The sequence below is a fragment of the Conger conger genome, chromosome 6 (genome assembly GCF_963514075.1).
Source record: "Conger conger chromosome 6, fConCon1.1, whole genome shotgun sequence".
In the NCBI taxonomy this organism is placed as follows: domain Eukaryota; kingdom Metazoa; phylum Chordata; class Actinopteri; order Anguilliformes; family Congridae; genus Conger; species Conger conger.
The window spans coordinates 23,916,672-23,929,732 of record NC_083765.1 but is presented as its reverse complement, the minus strand read 5'-3'; the positions used below and the strand labels follow the sequence as shown (position 1 = coordinate 23,929,732).

The 13,061-nt window shown below is 44.5% G+C and overlaps 1 protein-coding gene and 5 non-coding genes across 6 annotated transcripts in view; 2 read left to right on the top strand and 4 right to left on the bottom strand.

Annotated features, from left to right (window-relative positions):
• The window catches only part of cntln (centlein, centrosomal protein), a 42,675-nt gene extending 34,819 nt beyond the window's left edge, over positions 1-7,856 (top strand). Inside the window, exons 23-28 of the mRNA XM_061245896.1 lie at positions 894-1,020; positions 1,305-1,442; positions 2,637-2,822; positions 5,623-5,808; positions 6,893-6,970; positions 7,344-7,856. Coding sequence (XP_061101880.1) covers positions 894-1,020; positions 1,305-1,442; positions 2,637-2,822; positions 5,623-5,808; positions 6,893-6,970; positions 7,344-7,460 — 832 coding nt within the window. The 3' untranslated portion in view covers positions 7,461-7,856. The remainder of the gene's footprint in view (positions 1-893; positions 1,021-1,304; positions 1,443-2,636; positions 2,823-5,622; positions 5,809-6,892; positions 6,971-7,343) is intronic.
• trnat-cgu (transfer RNA threonine (anticodon CGU)) lies at positions 467-539 on the bottom strand. The gene has a single exon. It is a non-coding gene; the product is annotated as a tRNA-Thr (tRNA).
• trnat-cgu (transfer RNA threonine (anticodon CGU)) lies at positions 3,592-3,664 on the bottom strand. Its single transcript has one exon. It is a non-coding gene; the product is annotated as a tRNA-Thr (tRNA).
• Positions 3,980-4,052, bottom strand: trnat-ugu (transfer RNA threonine (anticodon UGU)). Its single transcript has one exon. It is a non-coding gene; the product is annotated as a tRNA-Thr (tRNA).
• On the bottom strand, positions 4,682-4,754 carry trnat-ugu (transfer RNA threonine (anticodon UGU)). Its single transcript has one exon. It is a non-coding gene; the product is annotated as a tRNA-Thr (tRNA).
• A 2,371-nt stretch (positions 7,857-10,227) lies between the features above and the next one.
• trnat-ugu (transfer RNA threonine (anticodon UGU)) lies at positions 10,228-10,300 on the top strand. Its single transcript has one exon. It is a non-coding gene; the product is annotated as a tRNA-Thr (tRNA).
• Positions 10,301-13,061: the final 2,761 nt, after the last annotated feature.

Genomic DNA, 13,061 nt, shown 5'->3' with positions numbered 1-13,061 from the left:
TGTGTCTTTGGTGAATACATTAATAGTTTTGGTGAATAGGCTCATGGCAACAGATAGGAACAGAAAGGTTTTGGTGAACATATTAATAGTTTTGGTGAATGTACGAAGGGTTTTGGTGAATTAAATGTTTTGCTGACAAGGAGAATGGTTTGGTGAATTAAGTGTTTTGCTGTCAAGATGAAGGCTTTTGGTGAGTAGACTCATGGCAACAGATAGGAACAGAAAGGTTTTGGTGAATAAAATGTTTTGCTGACAAGATGAAGGCTTTTGGCGAATCCATGAAGAGTTTATGTGAAAGGATGAAGGGTTTTAGTGAATTGACTCAGGGCTCCATATAGGGACAGAAGGGTTTTGGTGAATAGAAGGCCCTCATTGCCCGCCTCTGTGATAATGTACATTAGATGGGTTATGGCTTTGTCCATGAGATCATTTTCCACATGTCTAAAGTCATACAAAACATCATCCAAGGCCCCAGCGAGAGTCGAACTCGCGACCCCTGGTTTACGAGACCAGTGCTCTAACCCCTGAGCTATGGAGCCCTTCCTGTTTTCATTTCTCGTCGTGCTAAACATCACCTATTCCTGACCAATATTTTTACTCAAAACCTCAGTTTACAAAGTCAGTGGAACTGAGCATTACTATCTCAAGTTTGTTATTATTGTCATCAACAGTCCGCTGTGTGTCTTTAGTGAATCGACAAAGAGTGTTTTGGTGAATTGACTCATGGCAACAGATAGGAACAGAAAGGTTTTGCTGAATGGCTTAGATTCTGAGAAACAAATCAGGCTCTCATTTCCCACCTTGGTGCTAGTGTATATTAGATGGGTTGTGGCTGTGCATTTCATGGTTTTCCACATTTCGTGTTCGTAAGTCATACATGTTTTCTCTCCCAGGGTTTCCCACATGGATCGTGACATCACAATGAAGAGGCAGCTGGTCGAAGATTTAAGAAGCAAAATGAAGACCTTCCAGGACAACGACAAGAGCCTGAAAACACTCATCGAGGACCTCGAGAGTAAAGTATGAGAAATGCAGATTATTGTGGGGCTTACGTATTGTGGCCTTGGAGTTAGAAGCTTCTATCTGCGTTCTGAGTAGTCTTGAGATTTTGATCTTCAAAGCTTTCACATCCTATAACAGCAAAACTGAAATGCAGGGCAGTTCTTCATAGATCAAAATAACATACACCATAAGAAGTACTCTGAATATCAGTTAGAACTTTATATTCTACGGTCTTGATAAAGTAACAGTTTTGTTGTAACCATAGTAACAGTAGGTAATGTAGCATACCCGTGTTCGGACAGGTGAAGGTTTTGTCCGAGGAGGCAGTGAACAGGAAAGCCTTTGTCGATTCGCTGAAGAGGAGGCTCAGTGTTACGGGCAAAGAGAGGAACGAGTATGAGCAGACCAGCCACAAGCTCCGAAAGCACCTGGACAAGAAGGTGAAGCGTCGCTGTGATGACATCACGGCCAGCAGTGATGACATCACAGCCAGCAGTGGTGTCACTGCAGAGTTTCACATCTAAAATGCTTCTTTGTCATCTTCTTCAATGGGAGCAATAGTGTAACAGCGATGATGTCGTTTTGTTGGCCAACCTGGATGTTTCTTCTGCCATGGGTTTCCTTGGCAGATGCCCCATGTTTTTTTACAATAGGGATTTCATTTTTCTGCCAAAAATAAGTAATCATGAGCATAAGAGATTTTGATGTTTTGTGCTGCAAGTTACATTACATTAAATTAATGGCATTTGGCAGACGCGACGTACAACAAAGTGCAAACCCATAATTAGGGATAAGTGCGCTGAAAAACCCTAGAGGGAAGTACAATTTCAACTGCTACCTGTACAACAAATTTGATCATCGGATTTAAATATATATATTTTTTAATAATACCACGACAAATAAAACTAGCAAAGGTATCATCCTAATGGCACAAGTAAATAACACAGGTAAAGACAACAGTTAAGGTTTACAGGGAGGTAGGGAGGGTCAGGGGGGTGCAGCTTCAGTCTGCACTTGAAGGTGGTTTTAATTACATTCCTTAATATCTAAGTAGCAGCTTGTTTGCAATTTGCTTTCTTAAAGCATATAATAGCTTAGAAATACATACTTGGGTTGGGAAATTAATGGACTTGTAATTTAACTTGTAGAAAAAAGTAACTGGATGTGTTTGCCCTTATAAGTTGTGCCCCATATTTAGGAAACGGCTACACTGACGGCAATTTTAAAAAGGCCTGCACACATAATTTAAGCATTTAATCCAAATAAGCTCAACTGAAAAAAGTATGACAGTGGGAATCTGCGGAGGGAACCCACTGTGGAAGAAACATCCAGGTTGGCCTACAGAAAGACATTACTGTAACGCTGTGATGCGGTGTGTGCCGCGTGTGTGTGATCAGGTGTGTGACGCGTCTGTGTGATGCGGTGTGTGATGCAGTATGTGTGATCAGGTGTGTGTGATGTGTGTCTGTAATGTGGTGTGTGCTGCGGTGTGTGTGATGTGTCTGTAATGTGGTGTGTGCTGCAGTGTGTGTGATGTGTCTGTAATGTGGTGTGTGATGCGGTGTGTGTGATGTGTCTGTAATGTTGTGTGTGATGCGGTGTGTGTGATGTGTGTAATGTGGTGTGTGCTGCAGGATCAGAAGCTGCAGGCGCTGCAGGCGCGGGTGCTGCAGTGTGAGGATGCGATGGCGGAGCTGGAGCGCACCGCGTCGCAGCAGATGCACGGGCTGGCGCAGCAGAGCACGCAGGCCCTGGACGCGCTGCAGAGGAAGCTGGGAGTCGCCAACGCGCAGCTGGAGCACCTCCACGCCTTCGTACAGGTACCCCCAAAACCTCCACGCCTTCGTACAGGTACCCCCAAAACCTCCACACCTTCGTACAGGTACCCCCAAAACCTCCACGCCTTCGTACAGGTACCCCCAAAACCTCCACACCTTCGTACAGGTACTCCCAAAACCTCCACGCCTTCGTACAGGTACCCCCAAAACCTCCACGCCTTCGTACAGGTACCCCCAAAACCTCCACACCTTCGTACAGGTACCCCCAAAACCTCCACACCTTCGTACAGGTACCCCCAAAACCTCCACGCCTTCGTACAGGTACCCCCAAAACCTCCACGCCTTCGTACAGGTACCCCCAAAACCTCCACACCTTCGTACAGGTACCCCCAAAACCTCCACACCTTCGTACAGGTACCCCCAAAACCTCCACACCTTCGTACAGGTACCCCCAAAACCTCCACGCCTTCGTACAGGTACCCCCAAAACCTCCACGCCTTCGTACAGGTACCCCCAAAACCTCCACACCTTCGTACAGGTACCCCCAAAACCTCCACACCTTCGTACAGGTACCCCCAAAACCTCCATTTCCACATGTTCATACAGGTTTGTACCTGTCCGCTGCAACAGAAGTAGAAGGCCTTTGAACAACGGTCTGCTGAGTGAGAGTACGCTTTATCTGTGAGTGAATTGGGTCCTGACGCCTTCTGCGAGGAACGACCACACACACACACCAGGCAGACCGTACCCTGACACTCGGCTGGGTGTGTCCCTGCTTCATGGCTGCATTTGTCATGCAAAATGTCACCTGAGGCCCCAGCGAGAGTCGAACTCGCGACCCCTGGTTTACGAGACCAGTGCTCTAACCCCTGAGCTATGGAGCCCTACCTGTTTTACCTGTTCATTTAGGGTCATGCGAAACATCACCTATGCCCCACCGACATTTATACTCTAGTAGAACAGTGCATTAGTAGTGTCTTTGGTGGATAGATGAAGGATTTTGCTGAGTAGATGAAGAGTTTTGGTGAATAGGCTCTGGACATTAGATAGGGACAGAAGGGTTTTGGTGAATAGATTCTGAGTAACAGATAAGGCCCTCATTGCTGACCTCTGTGGTAGCGTATATTATATTAGCTGGGTTATGGCTTTGTCCATTCGATTGTTTTCCACCTTCCTTAAGTCATACAAAATGTCTCTCAAGGCCCCAGCAAGATTTGAACTCGCGACCCCTGGTTTACAAGACCAGTGCTCTAACCCCTGAGCTATGGAGCCCTACCTGGTTTACCTGTTTTACCTGTTAGCTCATAATGTTAGATGGCTTAAGCAGGGACAACAGCAAGCCAACAGACAGTGGTCCTCCAACAGTGGTCTCCAGCCCTGGTCCTGGTCCAGGGTCGGCTGGTTTTTGTTGTTGCTCTTCACTTAATTAATAAATTAGAGCAGTTGGCCACACCTCCCCTCACCTGGTTACCTGGGTCTTGTTGGTACTGTTAGGGTGTGATTTGTCCCACCTCTCCCACAAGTTGTTCACACTTCCCCTACAGTAGCCACCTCCTCCATCTATGTATTTGTGTTCTCTGTTAGATCTTACCAGATAACTTTTACTATGAAGCCAGTTATTATAGCTTGCTACTAACCAGCCGACTCATTTCAACAAAGCAGTGTATACCTGAGAATTAATATTTATGCATAGTTCTCATGTATACACACGAATTGCGCAAAATATTTTTATTGTGGGGAAAAAACTGTGCAGTGCTGCATGTGTTCATAAATAATATACTAGCCACAAAGAAGCTTCTATTTTTTTTTGTTTATTTCCAACAAAGAGCACTTGAAAGCATTGGTAATGGGAGCTTTCAAGGAGCAGATGAAAGGTGCATTCGTGATGCAAAATGTGACATAGGCCCCAGCGAGATTTGAACTCGCGACCCCTGGTTTACAAGACCAGTGCTCTAACCCCTGAGCTATGGAGCCACACCTGTTTCTCTTGTTAGTTCAGTGTCATGTAAAACATTACCTAGGCCCCAGAGAAAATTCTGTGGGTAATCTTGCAGTAGTGTTATCTGTTGTGTGTCAGTCGTGTTATCTGTAGTGTGTGAGTTAGTGTTCAGTCAGTCAGATAGTGCAGTGTAAGCATTTTAGATGGTTGTAATCTGGGGCCCGGCCACAGATTTTGGGCCCCTCCACCCCATCCCAGCACACTTACTGTAACCACTTCTCCAGAAGCTGATAATCAACCAATTCAACACTTTAAATAACACTTTAACATTCAGCACTAATGTATAAAAGGTCATTTATCCTGTGTTATATTTTTGAGGGTCCCCAGTACTGCTGGTTATGATACAGCAGATTGATCAAGGCTCACTGTTGAAAATAAAGCAAGGTGGTTTTTAATGTGGAAGCTATGAATGTTGCATTGGGTAACACTGCCACCTCACAGCAAGGAGGTCCTGGGTTCAAATCCCCGTCGGCCGGGGCCTCTCTGTGCAGAGTTTGCATGTTCTCCCCGTGTTCGCGAGGGTTTCCGGTTTCCTCCCACAGTCCAAAGACATGCAGGTTTGGCTGATTGGAGAGTCTAAATTGCCCGTGGGTATGAGTGTGTCAGTGAATGGTGTGTTTGCCCTGTGATGGACTGGGGACCTGTCCAGGGTGTTTTCCTGACTTTCACCCAATGTATGCTGGGATAGGCTCCAGCCCCCCTGCGACCCTGTTCAGGATAAGCGGGTTAAGATAATGGATGGATGGATGGAAGCTATGAATGTTTAATATAGAAGTCGTGAGTGTGTTTCATACAGAAGTTGAGTGTGGGTGTGTTTAATGACGCAGTGGAGCTGTCTTACAGGCGCTGGCTGGCGAGCTCCACTCAGACATGCAGGAGGTCAGAGTCCAGCTGCGGAAGCACAGGCGACGGAAACTTCCGGAAAACAGCCGGCAGTCTAAGGAGTCCCTGATGAGAGCACAGTGCATCGCTGCCTCCATCCTCAACGTGTCCCACACCGACCTGCAGGACATCCTGGACCCTGAGCAGGTTAGGGCACACACACACACACACACACACACACACCGACCTGCAGGACATCCTGGACCCTGAGCAGGTTAGAGCACACACACACACACACACACACACACACACACACACACACACACACACACACACACACTGACCTGCTGGACATCCTGGACCCTGAGCAGGTTAGAGCACACACGCACACACACACTGACCTGCAGGACATCCTGGACCCTGAGCAGGTTAGGGCACACACACACACACACACACACACACACACGCACACACCGACCTGCAGGACATCCTGGACCCTGAGCAGGTTAGAGCACACACACACACACACACACACACACACACTGACCTGCAGGACATCCTGGACCCTGAGCAGTTTAGAGCACACACACACACACACACACACACACACACACACGCACACACCGACCTGCAGGACATCCTGGACCCTGAGCAGGTTAGAGCACACACACACACACACACACACACACACACACCGACCTGCAGGACATCCTGGACCCTGAGCAGGTTAGAGCACACACACACACACACACACACACACTGACCTGCAGGACATCCTGGACCCTGAGCAGGTTAGAGCACACACGCACACACACACTGACCTGCAGGACATCCTGGACCCTGAGCAGGTTAGGGCACACACACACACACACACACACACACACTGACCTGCAGGACATCCTGGACCCTGAGCAGGTTAGGGCACACACACACACACACACACACACACACTGACTTGCAGGACATCCTGGACCCTGAGCAGGTAACACACGCACACACACACACACACACACACACACACACACCGACCTGCAGGACATCCTGCAACCTCCGGCTTTTCGATGAACGGCACAGTGCAGGTTAGAGCAGGTTACAGAAAGGTACAGAAAGTTAGAGAAAGTTAAACAGGTTAGAGAAAGTTAGAGAAAGCTAAACAGGTTAGAGCAGATGACATGAACCTTTTTAGAGTGAAGCTTGCAGGCGGGATCTGCAGAAGATCCAAAGGTCAATGTGTGCAGACTCCCGGTGTGATGCTGTTGGTGGTACAAGGTGGTTTGATGTTTATTTCCAGAATACTGAAGAAATCGAGGTAGAGAGAAGAAAGGAACAGCACTGGCTGGATCAAGTGATGAAGCTTCTGCAACAGCAGGTTTTTAAATTACCTCAGACACCTAAAATAATTACATGCCCCTAAAATGATAACATGCACATAAAATTATCATTTTGTGTTGTGCTTTTGATTTGTATTGAACATTATGTTGTCATCTCTGCTTGCTCCTAACTTGGCCAGGGCTCCCTTGTGAAACAGATAACAATCTCAATGGGACCCACCTGGTTAAATAAAGGAGAAATAAAAATAAATAACATACACCTAACATAATAACATGCACATAAAAACTATCATGCACCTATGGCCTTACCTCGATTAAGTTACTTGACTAAATAATGTTATTAAATCCTCCTGCTGGCCTTGTTATTCTTTGTTCCAGGGGCCCACTCTGTAATTCATGGCTGTTTTTCAGATCCCCTCCGTTTCTCTGCTGATGGAGGCCATGAGATCCAAGCTGAGAGAGAGGACTGTGCTAACGGAAGAGCTGGCTTCCCTTAAAACACACGCCAGCAACACGCAAGCAACATGACTGACCCCTTCACTGACACGCCAGCAACACGCAAGCAACATGACTGGCCCCTTCACTGACACGCCAGCAACACGCAAGCAACATGACTTGCTCCTTCATTGACACGCCAGCAACACTTCACGCCATGTGAACCATTGAGCTCTTTGGTGATGTCATGAAATGGGCTGATACGGATGTCGTAACATTTGCACTAGCATAGTCTATGCAGCTGTCTTTTTATGTATTAGAAGTAAAAACGCTGAATGACTTTTAATGTCAGATGACGCAAAAGAACGGTGCTCAGCAGATTGGCTAATCATGCTTTTTGTGTCGGCAGTTTTTTTTTGCAATTTTATATGGAAATTAATGTGTTTTGTATTAATTTGTTTTTAAATAAAATAGCATGGTTTGCTTATAGTTTGATGCCAATACTTGGAATATTTAACTGCACTCACTGTCATTTTATTCAGTAAAATGGCTGTTCAGAATAAACTAATGCTTACAAAATTAAAGCAAGAATATCAACTAAACACAATCACACTTCAATCAATTGAGCAGTTTGGTTACTTAAAAAGGAACCACCATTGAAGCAGTGAAGTTCCATTGATGGCTAATTGCCTAATAAGCACTTAATAATAGGTGGTCCGTTCCTGGTAAAAAATATTTGAAAGAGTACATCTGGACTCTATTCCATCATCTTAACTTATCGATGCTCACTGGGATCGAAGCCATATTCACTCAGCTGTTATGATGTATAGTTCACTAGAGAACCCGTATTGTTTTATCGTTTTAAATATCATATGTATCAGCATTAGATAATGTCGACGGCGGGTTTCCTCAAAAGGCGTTAGTGTCCTCGAGAGTGGCCGTGACTTTGACGGTTACCCCTAGTCTTGTTTTATCGAAGTCCTTTTCTTCTTTTTTAAGTTATTTTATTTTTTCTTTCTTTCCTACAGCTAGCAGCCTTATGTGTGTTAATTATCAATTCAGGAATGAACAAGAATAATTACACTTTTTACGGGGTGAAACTTATGCTAATTACGCGGGCTTTCCTTTATCTTTTTTATAATAAAGGATTATCCCAAACCTCGGCAACTCGGGGACCAATTTATCGGGGATCCTGGAGACGCAAGCCCTTGTGGTTAATTACCATTAATTAACATAGTTTGCATCTCCCCTTCTTTGAATATCCCCAGGGCCGGTTATTGTCAATATTTGTCCCGTATAAACATGGAACCGAATGGCTGTCCTAGCGCATAATGTGGCTAATTATGAGCATTAATACGGAAATTCACAGAGGGACTGGGAGAAGGGGAATTGGCAGGATTTTGCTACTTTCATGGATTCATTTCTTTTCTAAGCACTATGTATAGGAAGTCTTTGTGTACGTAGTGTGCTGTAGGCTAGGCACTTTCGCTGTCTGTGTGATTTACTGACAGTCCCTTAAGGGTGAATCAGGTTAGCATTACCCTTCTACCGAGAACAGACGCTCCAGGAGCTCTTCAGATCCGCGCTGTGTAATTGAGTGCGCTCTGTAGGAATGGAGAAGGCCACTAATGCGTGTTCTTCTAGGGCTCATTAAAGAGGTCTCTGCAGAGACTGACTTTGATCTGCAGTTCCAAGTGGAGACAGCCACCCCCCAACGGCCATTGTAATGCATGAGGAACACAACGCCATTTCTATCCAGCTACCCCAATCTCGTTGTTCAGTGTATTCAAATTCAGTGTTATTATAGTACTGTACGGTATTGTTACGTCCCAAAATCCGCCCATGGTGCAATAACATGGCGAACATAGTTTAGACGCAAAACGAAAGTTCCTTGGGCCCCCCAAAAAGTTTAAAAGAGTTTAATAGACATTTCCCGTAAAGTAACAAAAGACACTTACTATAAAGACATACAGAAACCAGGCCCAAAACCAAAACGCATACAACTGAAGGTGTTGGACAGGGCACAGGCCAGAGCAGCACCCACATAAGACTACATTCATTCATTATCCTAACCTGCTTATCCTGAACAGGGTCGCGGAGGGGGGGGGGGGGGTGGGGGGGGGGGGGGCTGGAGCCTATCCCAGCATACATTCGGCGAAAGGCAGGAATACACCCTGGACAGGTCCCCAGTCCATCACAGGGCACACACACCATTCACTCACACACTCATACCCACGGGCAATTTAGACTCTCCAATCAGCCAAACCTGCATGTCTTTGGACTGTGGGAGGAAACCGGAGTACCCAGGGGAAACCCACGTAAACACGGGGAGAACATGCAAACTCCGCACAGAGAGGCCCCGGCCGACGGGGATTTGAACCCAGGAACTCCTTGCTGTGAGGCGGCAGTGTTACCCAATGCAACATTCATAGCTTCCACATTAAAAACCACCTTGCTTTATTTTCAACAGTGAGCCTTGATCAATCTGCTGTATCATAACCAGCAGTACTGGGGACCCTCAAAAATATAACACAGGATAAATAACCTTTTATACATTAGTGCTGAATGTTAAAGTGTTATTTAAAGTGTTGAATTGGTTGATTATCAGCTTCTGGAGAAGTGGTTACAGTAAGTGTGCTGGGATGGGGCGGAGGGGCCCAAAATCTGTGGCCGGGCCCCAGATTACAACCATCTAAAATGCTTACACTGCACTATCTGACTGACTGAACACTAACTCACACACTACAGATAACACAACTGACACACAACAGATAACACTACTGCAAGATTACCCACAGAATTTTCTCTGGGGCCTAGGTAATGTTTTACATGACACTGAACTAACAAGAGAAATGGGTAGGGCTCCATAGCTCAGGGGTTAGAGCACTGGTCTTGTAAACCTGGGGTTGTGAGTTCAAATCTTGCTGGGGCCTATGTCACAATCAGCCTTACCTGCATGTCTTTGGACTGTTGGAGGAAACCCATGCAGACACGGGGAGAACATACAAACTCCACACAGAGAGGCCCCGGCCAACGGGGATTCAAACCCAGGACCTCCGTGCTGTGAGGCAGCAGTGATACCCACTGCACTATCCGTGCTGCCACCATAAGACTACAGCCCTGGTTTAAATCAAGTAGTTATTTTATCTATTTATTATTTACTTATTTTTTATGTAACCTTAAATTTTCCTGGTCAAAATGGTGGCACATAAAGTTTCACATACAGTATATCAACATTAAAAACAGATCACGGTACAATATAACGTTAAAAACCGAGCACAATACAAATTAAATAATAATAATCATTAAATTTAACATTCAGTGTCCAAGAGGACTTTAATCTGTTATGAAAGAGTCTAGTTTGATGGCCTTGCAGATCATTCCATGGCCAAGGTGCAAAGACATTAAAAGCATTTTTACCAAAAACTATGGGTACTATGAGGGATACCTCCGTGAAAACAAAAATGGGTCTTCTGCATACTTTTATTTATTCCCTTCAGCATGTCTTTATCCAACAGAGAGATTTGGCCGAATCCCAAACAAATTAAATCCAATTATTTCCAAAAAAGAGTCATTAATCAAGTCTAAAAGAGTGTCAAACAAAGAATAATTGATATTGAGCTTTTTTTCAGCAGAACCTTTAGAGCACTACTTTGTGAAGGCAACTGAAATAAAAGGAAATATCTTGATATATTTACACTCAGGAGCTCTTTATTAGGTAGACCTGTATGCCAGCTTGTTAATGCAAATATTTAATCAGCCAATCATGTGGCAGCAACTAAATGCATACAAGCATGCAGACATGGGCAAGGTTCAGCTGTTTTTCACACCAAATGTGAGAATAGGGAATAAATGTAATCTAAGTGACTTTGACTGTGGAATGATTGTTGGTGCCAGACAGGGTGTTTTGAGTATCTCAGAATCTGCTGATCTTGGATTTTCATACACAGCAGTCTCTAGTGTTTGCAGAGAATGGTGCAGAAAACAAAAAACATCCAGTGAGCAGCAGTTCTGTGAGCAAAAATGTGATGTTAATGTTAAGGAGAATGGCCAGACTGGTCAAAGCTGACAGGAAGGTAACAGTAATGTCTAAAGAAAATAAGTCTAATAAATACCTAATAATGAGCACTTTATTTGGTATTTATTCATTTATATACGTATAAATCCATTTAACATAATAGCATGCCCTGACCCAGACTGGACATTTCTTGTTAAAATGTATATTTAAGTTAATTAAATCCATTAAAGCCATTAAAAAACCAATGTACTTGAAGTGGGTGTGGCTTTAAAAAAAAACCAAATCTCAAATGGTTTAACATAAGTGGTGGAACTTGGTTTACATTGTTTTTTGGTTTACATTGTCAGCCATGTAAAGACTAGCTCAGCTGCACTGTGGAAATGAAAAAACTTAAAATTACTCAAAAATGAAAATCAGTTTTTTTTGAGAGATGTCAAACATTGCTACACTATGTGTACATGGCCTTTGTCACCGCCATCTGGAAGTGGCCACCACAAGCCAATCACTGCTGCTCTGCATCATAAAATAAAAATGGAAATTATGAAAAGAGTAATTTTACTTGGCTCATATTTCTTAGTGTTCTTGTTCCCATTGGCAGTCATTATGCTTTCCTGTTGTTGTTGATTGTAATGAGTGTGTTTGCTACTCGTTGCCAGGAAACACCAGGGGTAAATATGGAAGTATTGATATTTGCACTCCCCAACATGGTCTGGAGTTGAGAAATGTTCTGAATGTTTGAAATCTCACCTGAATGTGCGATCTGTGGTATATATGATGTTGATGCAATGAAAGACTTTGTCCATAAGATGGCAGCAGAGACATCGAGGGGCTGTGAGCTTTGGCTTGGCTACTTGGCTGCTTTCCTCAAGCACGGCTGTACAACAAATGGTAAATGGTTGGCATTTATATAGCGCCTTTTTGGAAAGTGCTGTACAGTGGATGCTTCTAATTCACCCATTCATGCACACACTCACAGCGAATGGCTGCCTCCTGAGCCAATGTCGCCCCAACAGGCTTTTGAGAGCGAGAGAGAGGAGGGTATGATCCATGTGACAGCGTCCAGTTCATCACAAAATGAACTAGTGTCTGTGGTCCACTTACTGATGTTTGTTTACATTGCAAGCCAAAATAAGGCACACAATTTAGTGAATAATCCTATAAGACTGGCACATTTTCAGATAACCAGATATACATCTTTCCTGATGGATAATGGATCAACACTACCTCTCTCCTGTAGCTCTTTGTGGGGGTACACAGTGAGATATGGTCCCTAGTTGCCCATGTAGTGTTATGTGAGCAGTACACTGTCTCCTGAACTAGTGCAGAACTGAAGTCTCCAGCTGCAATGTCCTTGTGTGTGCTGCTGGTGGCACTGTTGTGACAGGCACATTTCCCAGCATTTGTAAATGAGGTAGAAAAAGACGCCACTGTCGAAGTACTAGTGTTAGTCTATTACATTAGGTGCAATCCAGGAGTCCCAACCCTGGTCCTGGGGAGCCACAGGGTCTTCTCTTTTTTGTTGTCACCTTAAAATCAACAACCGCTTTAGAACCAAAAACCAAGTGAGGTTTGTTAACTGTGAAAGTGACCAATTAAGTGCAACCAATTAAGAGTAACAACAAAAACCGCATTCCTGATACTAAAGTCAATTTTATCCGTCTGAATTTTCCCTCTGT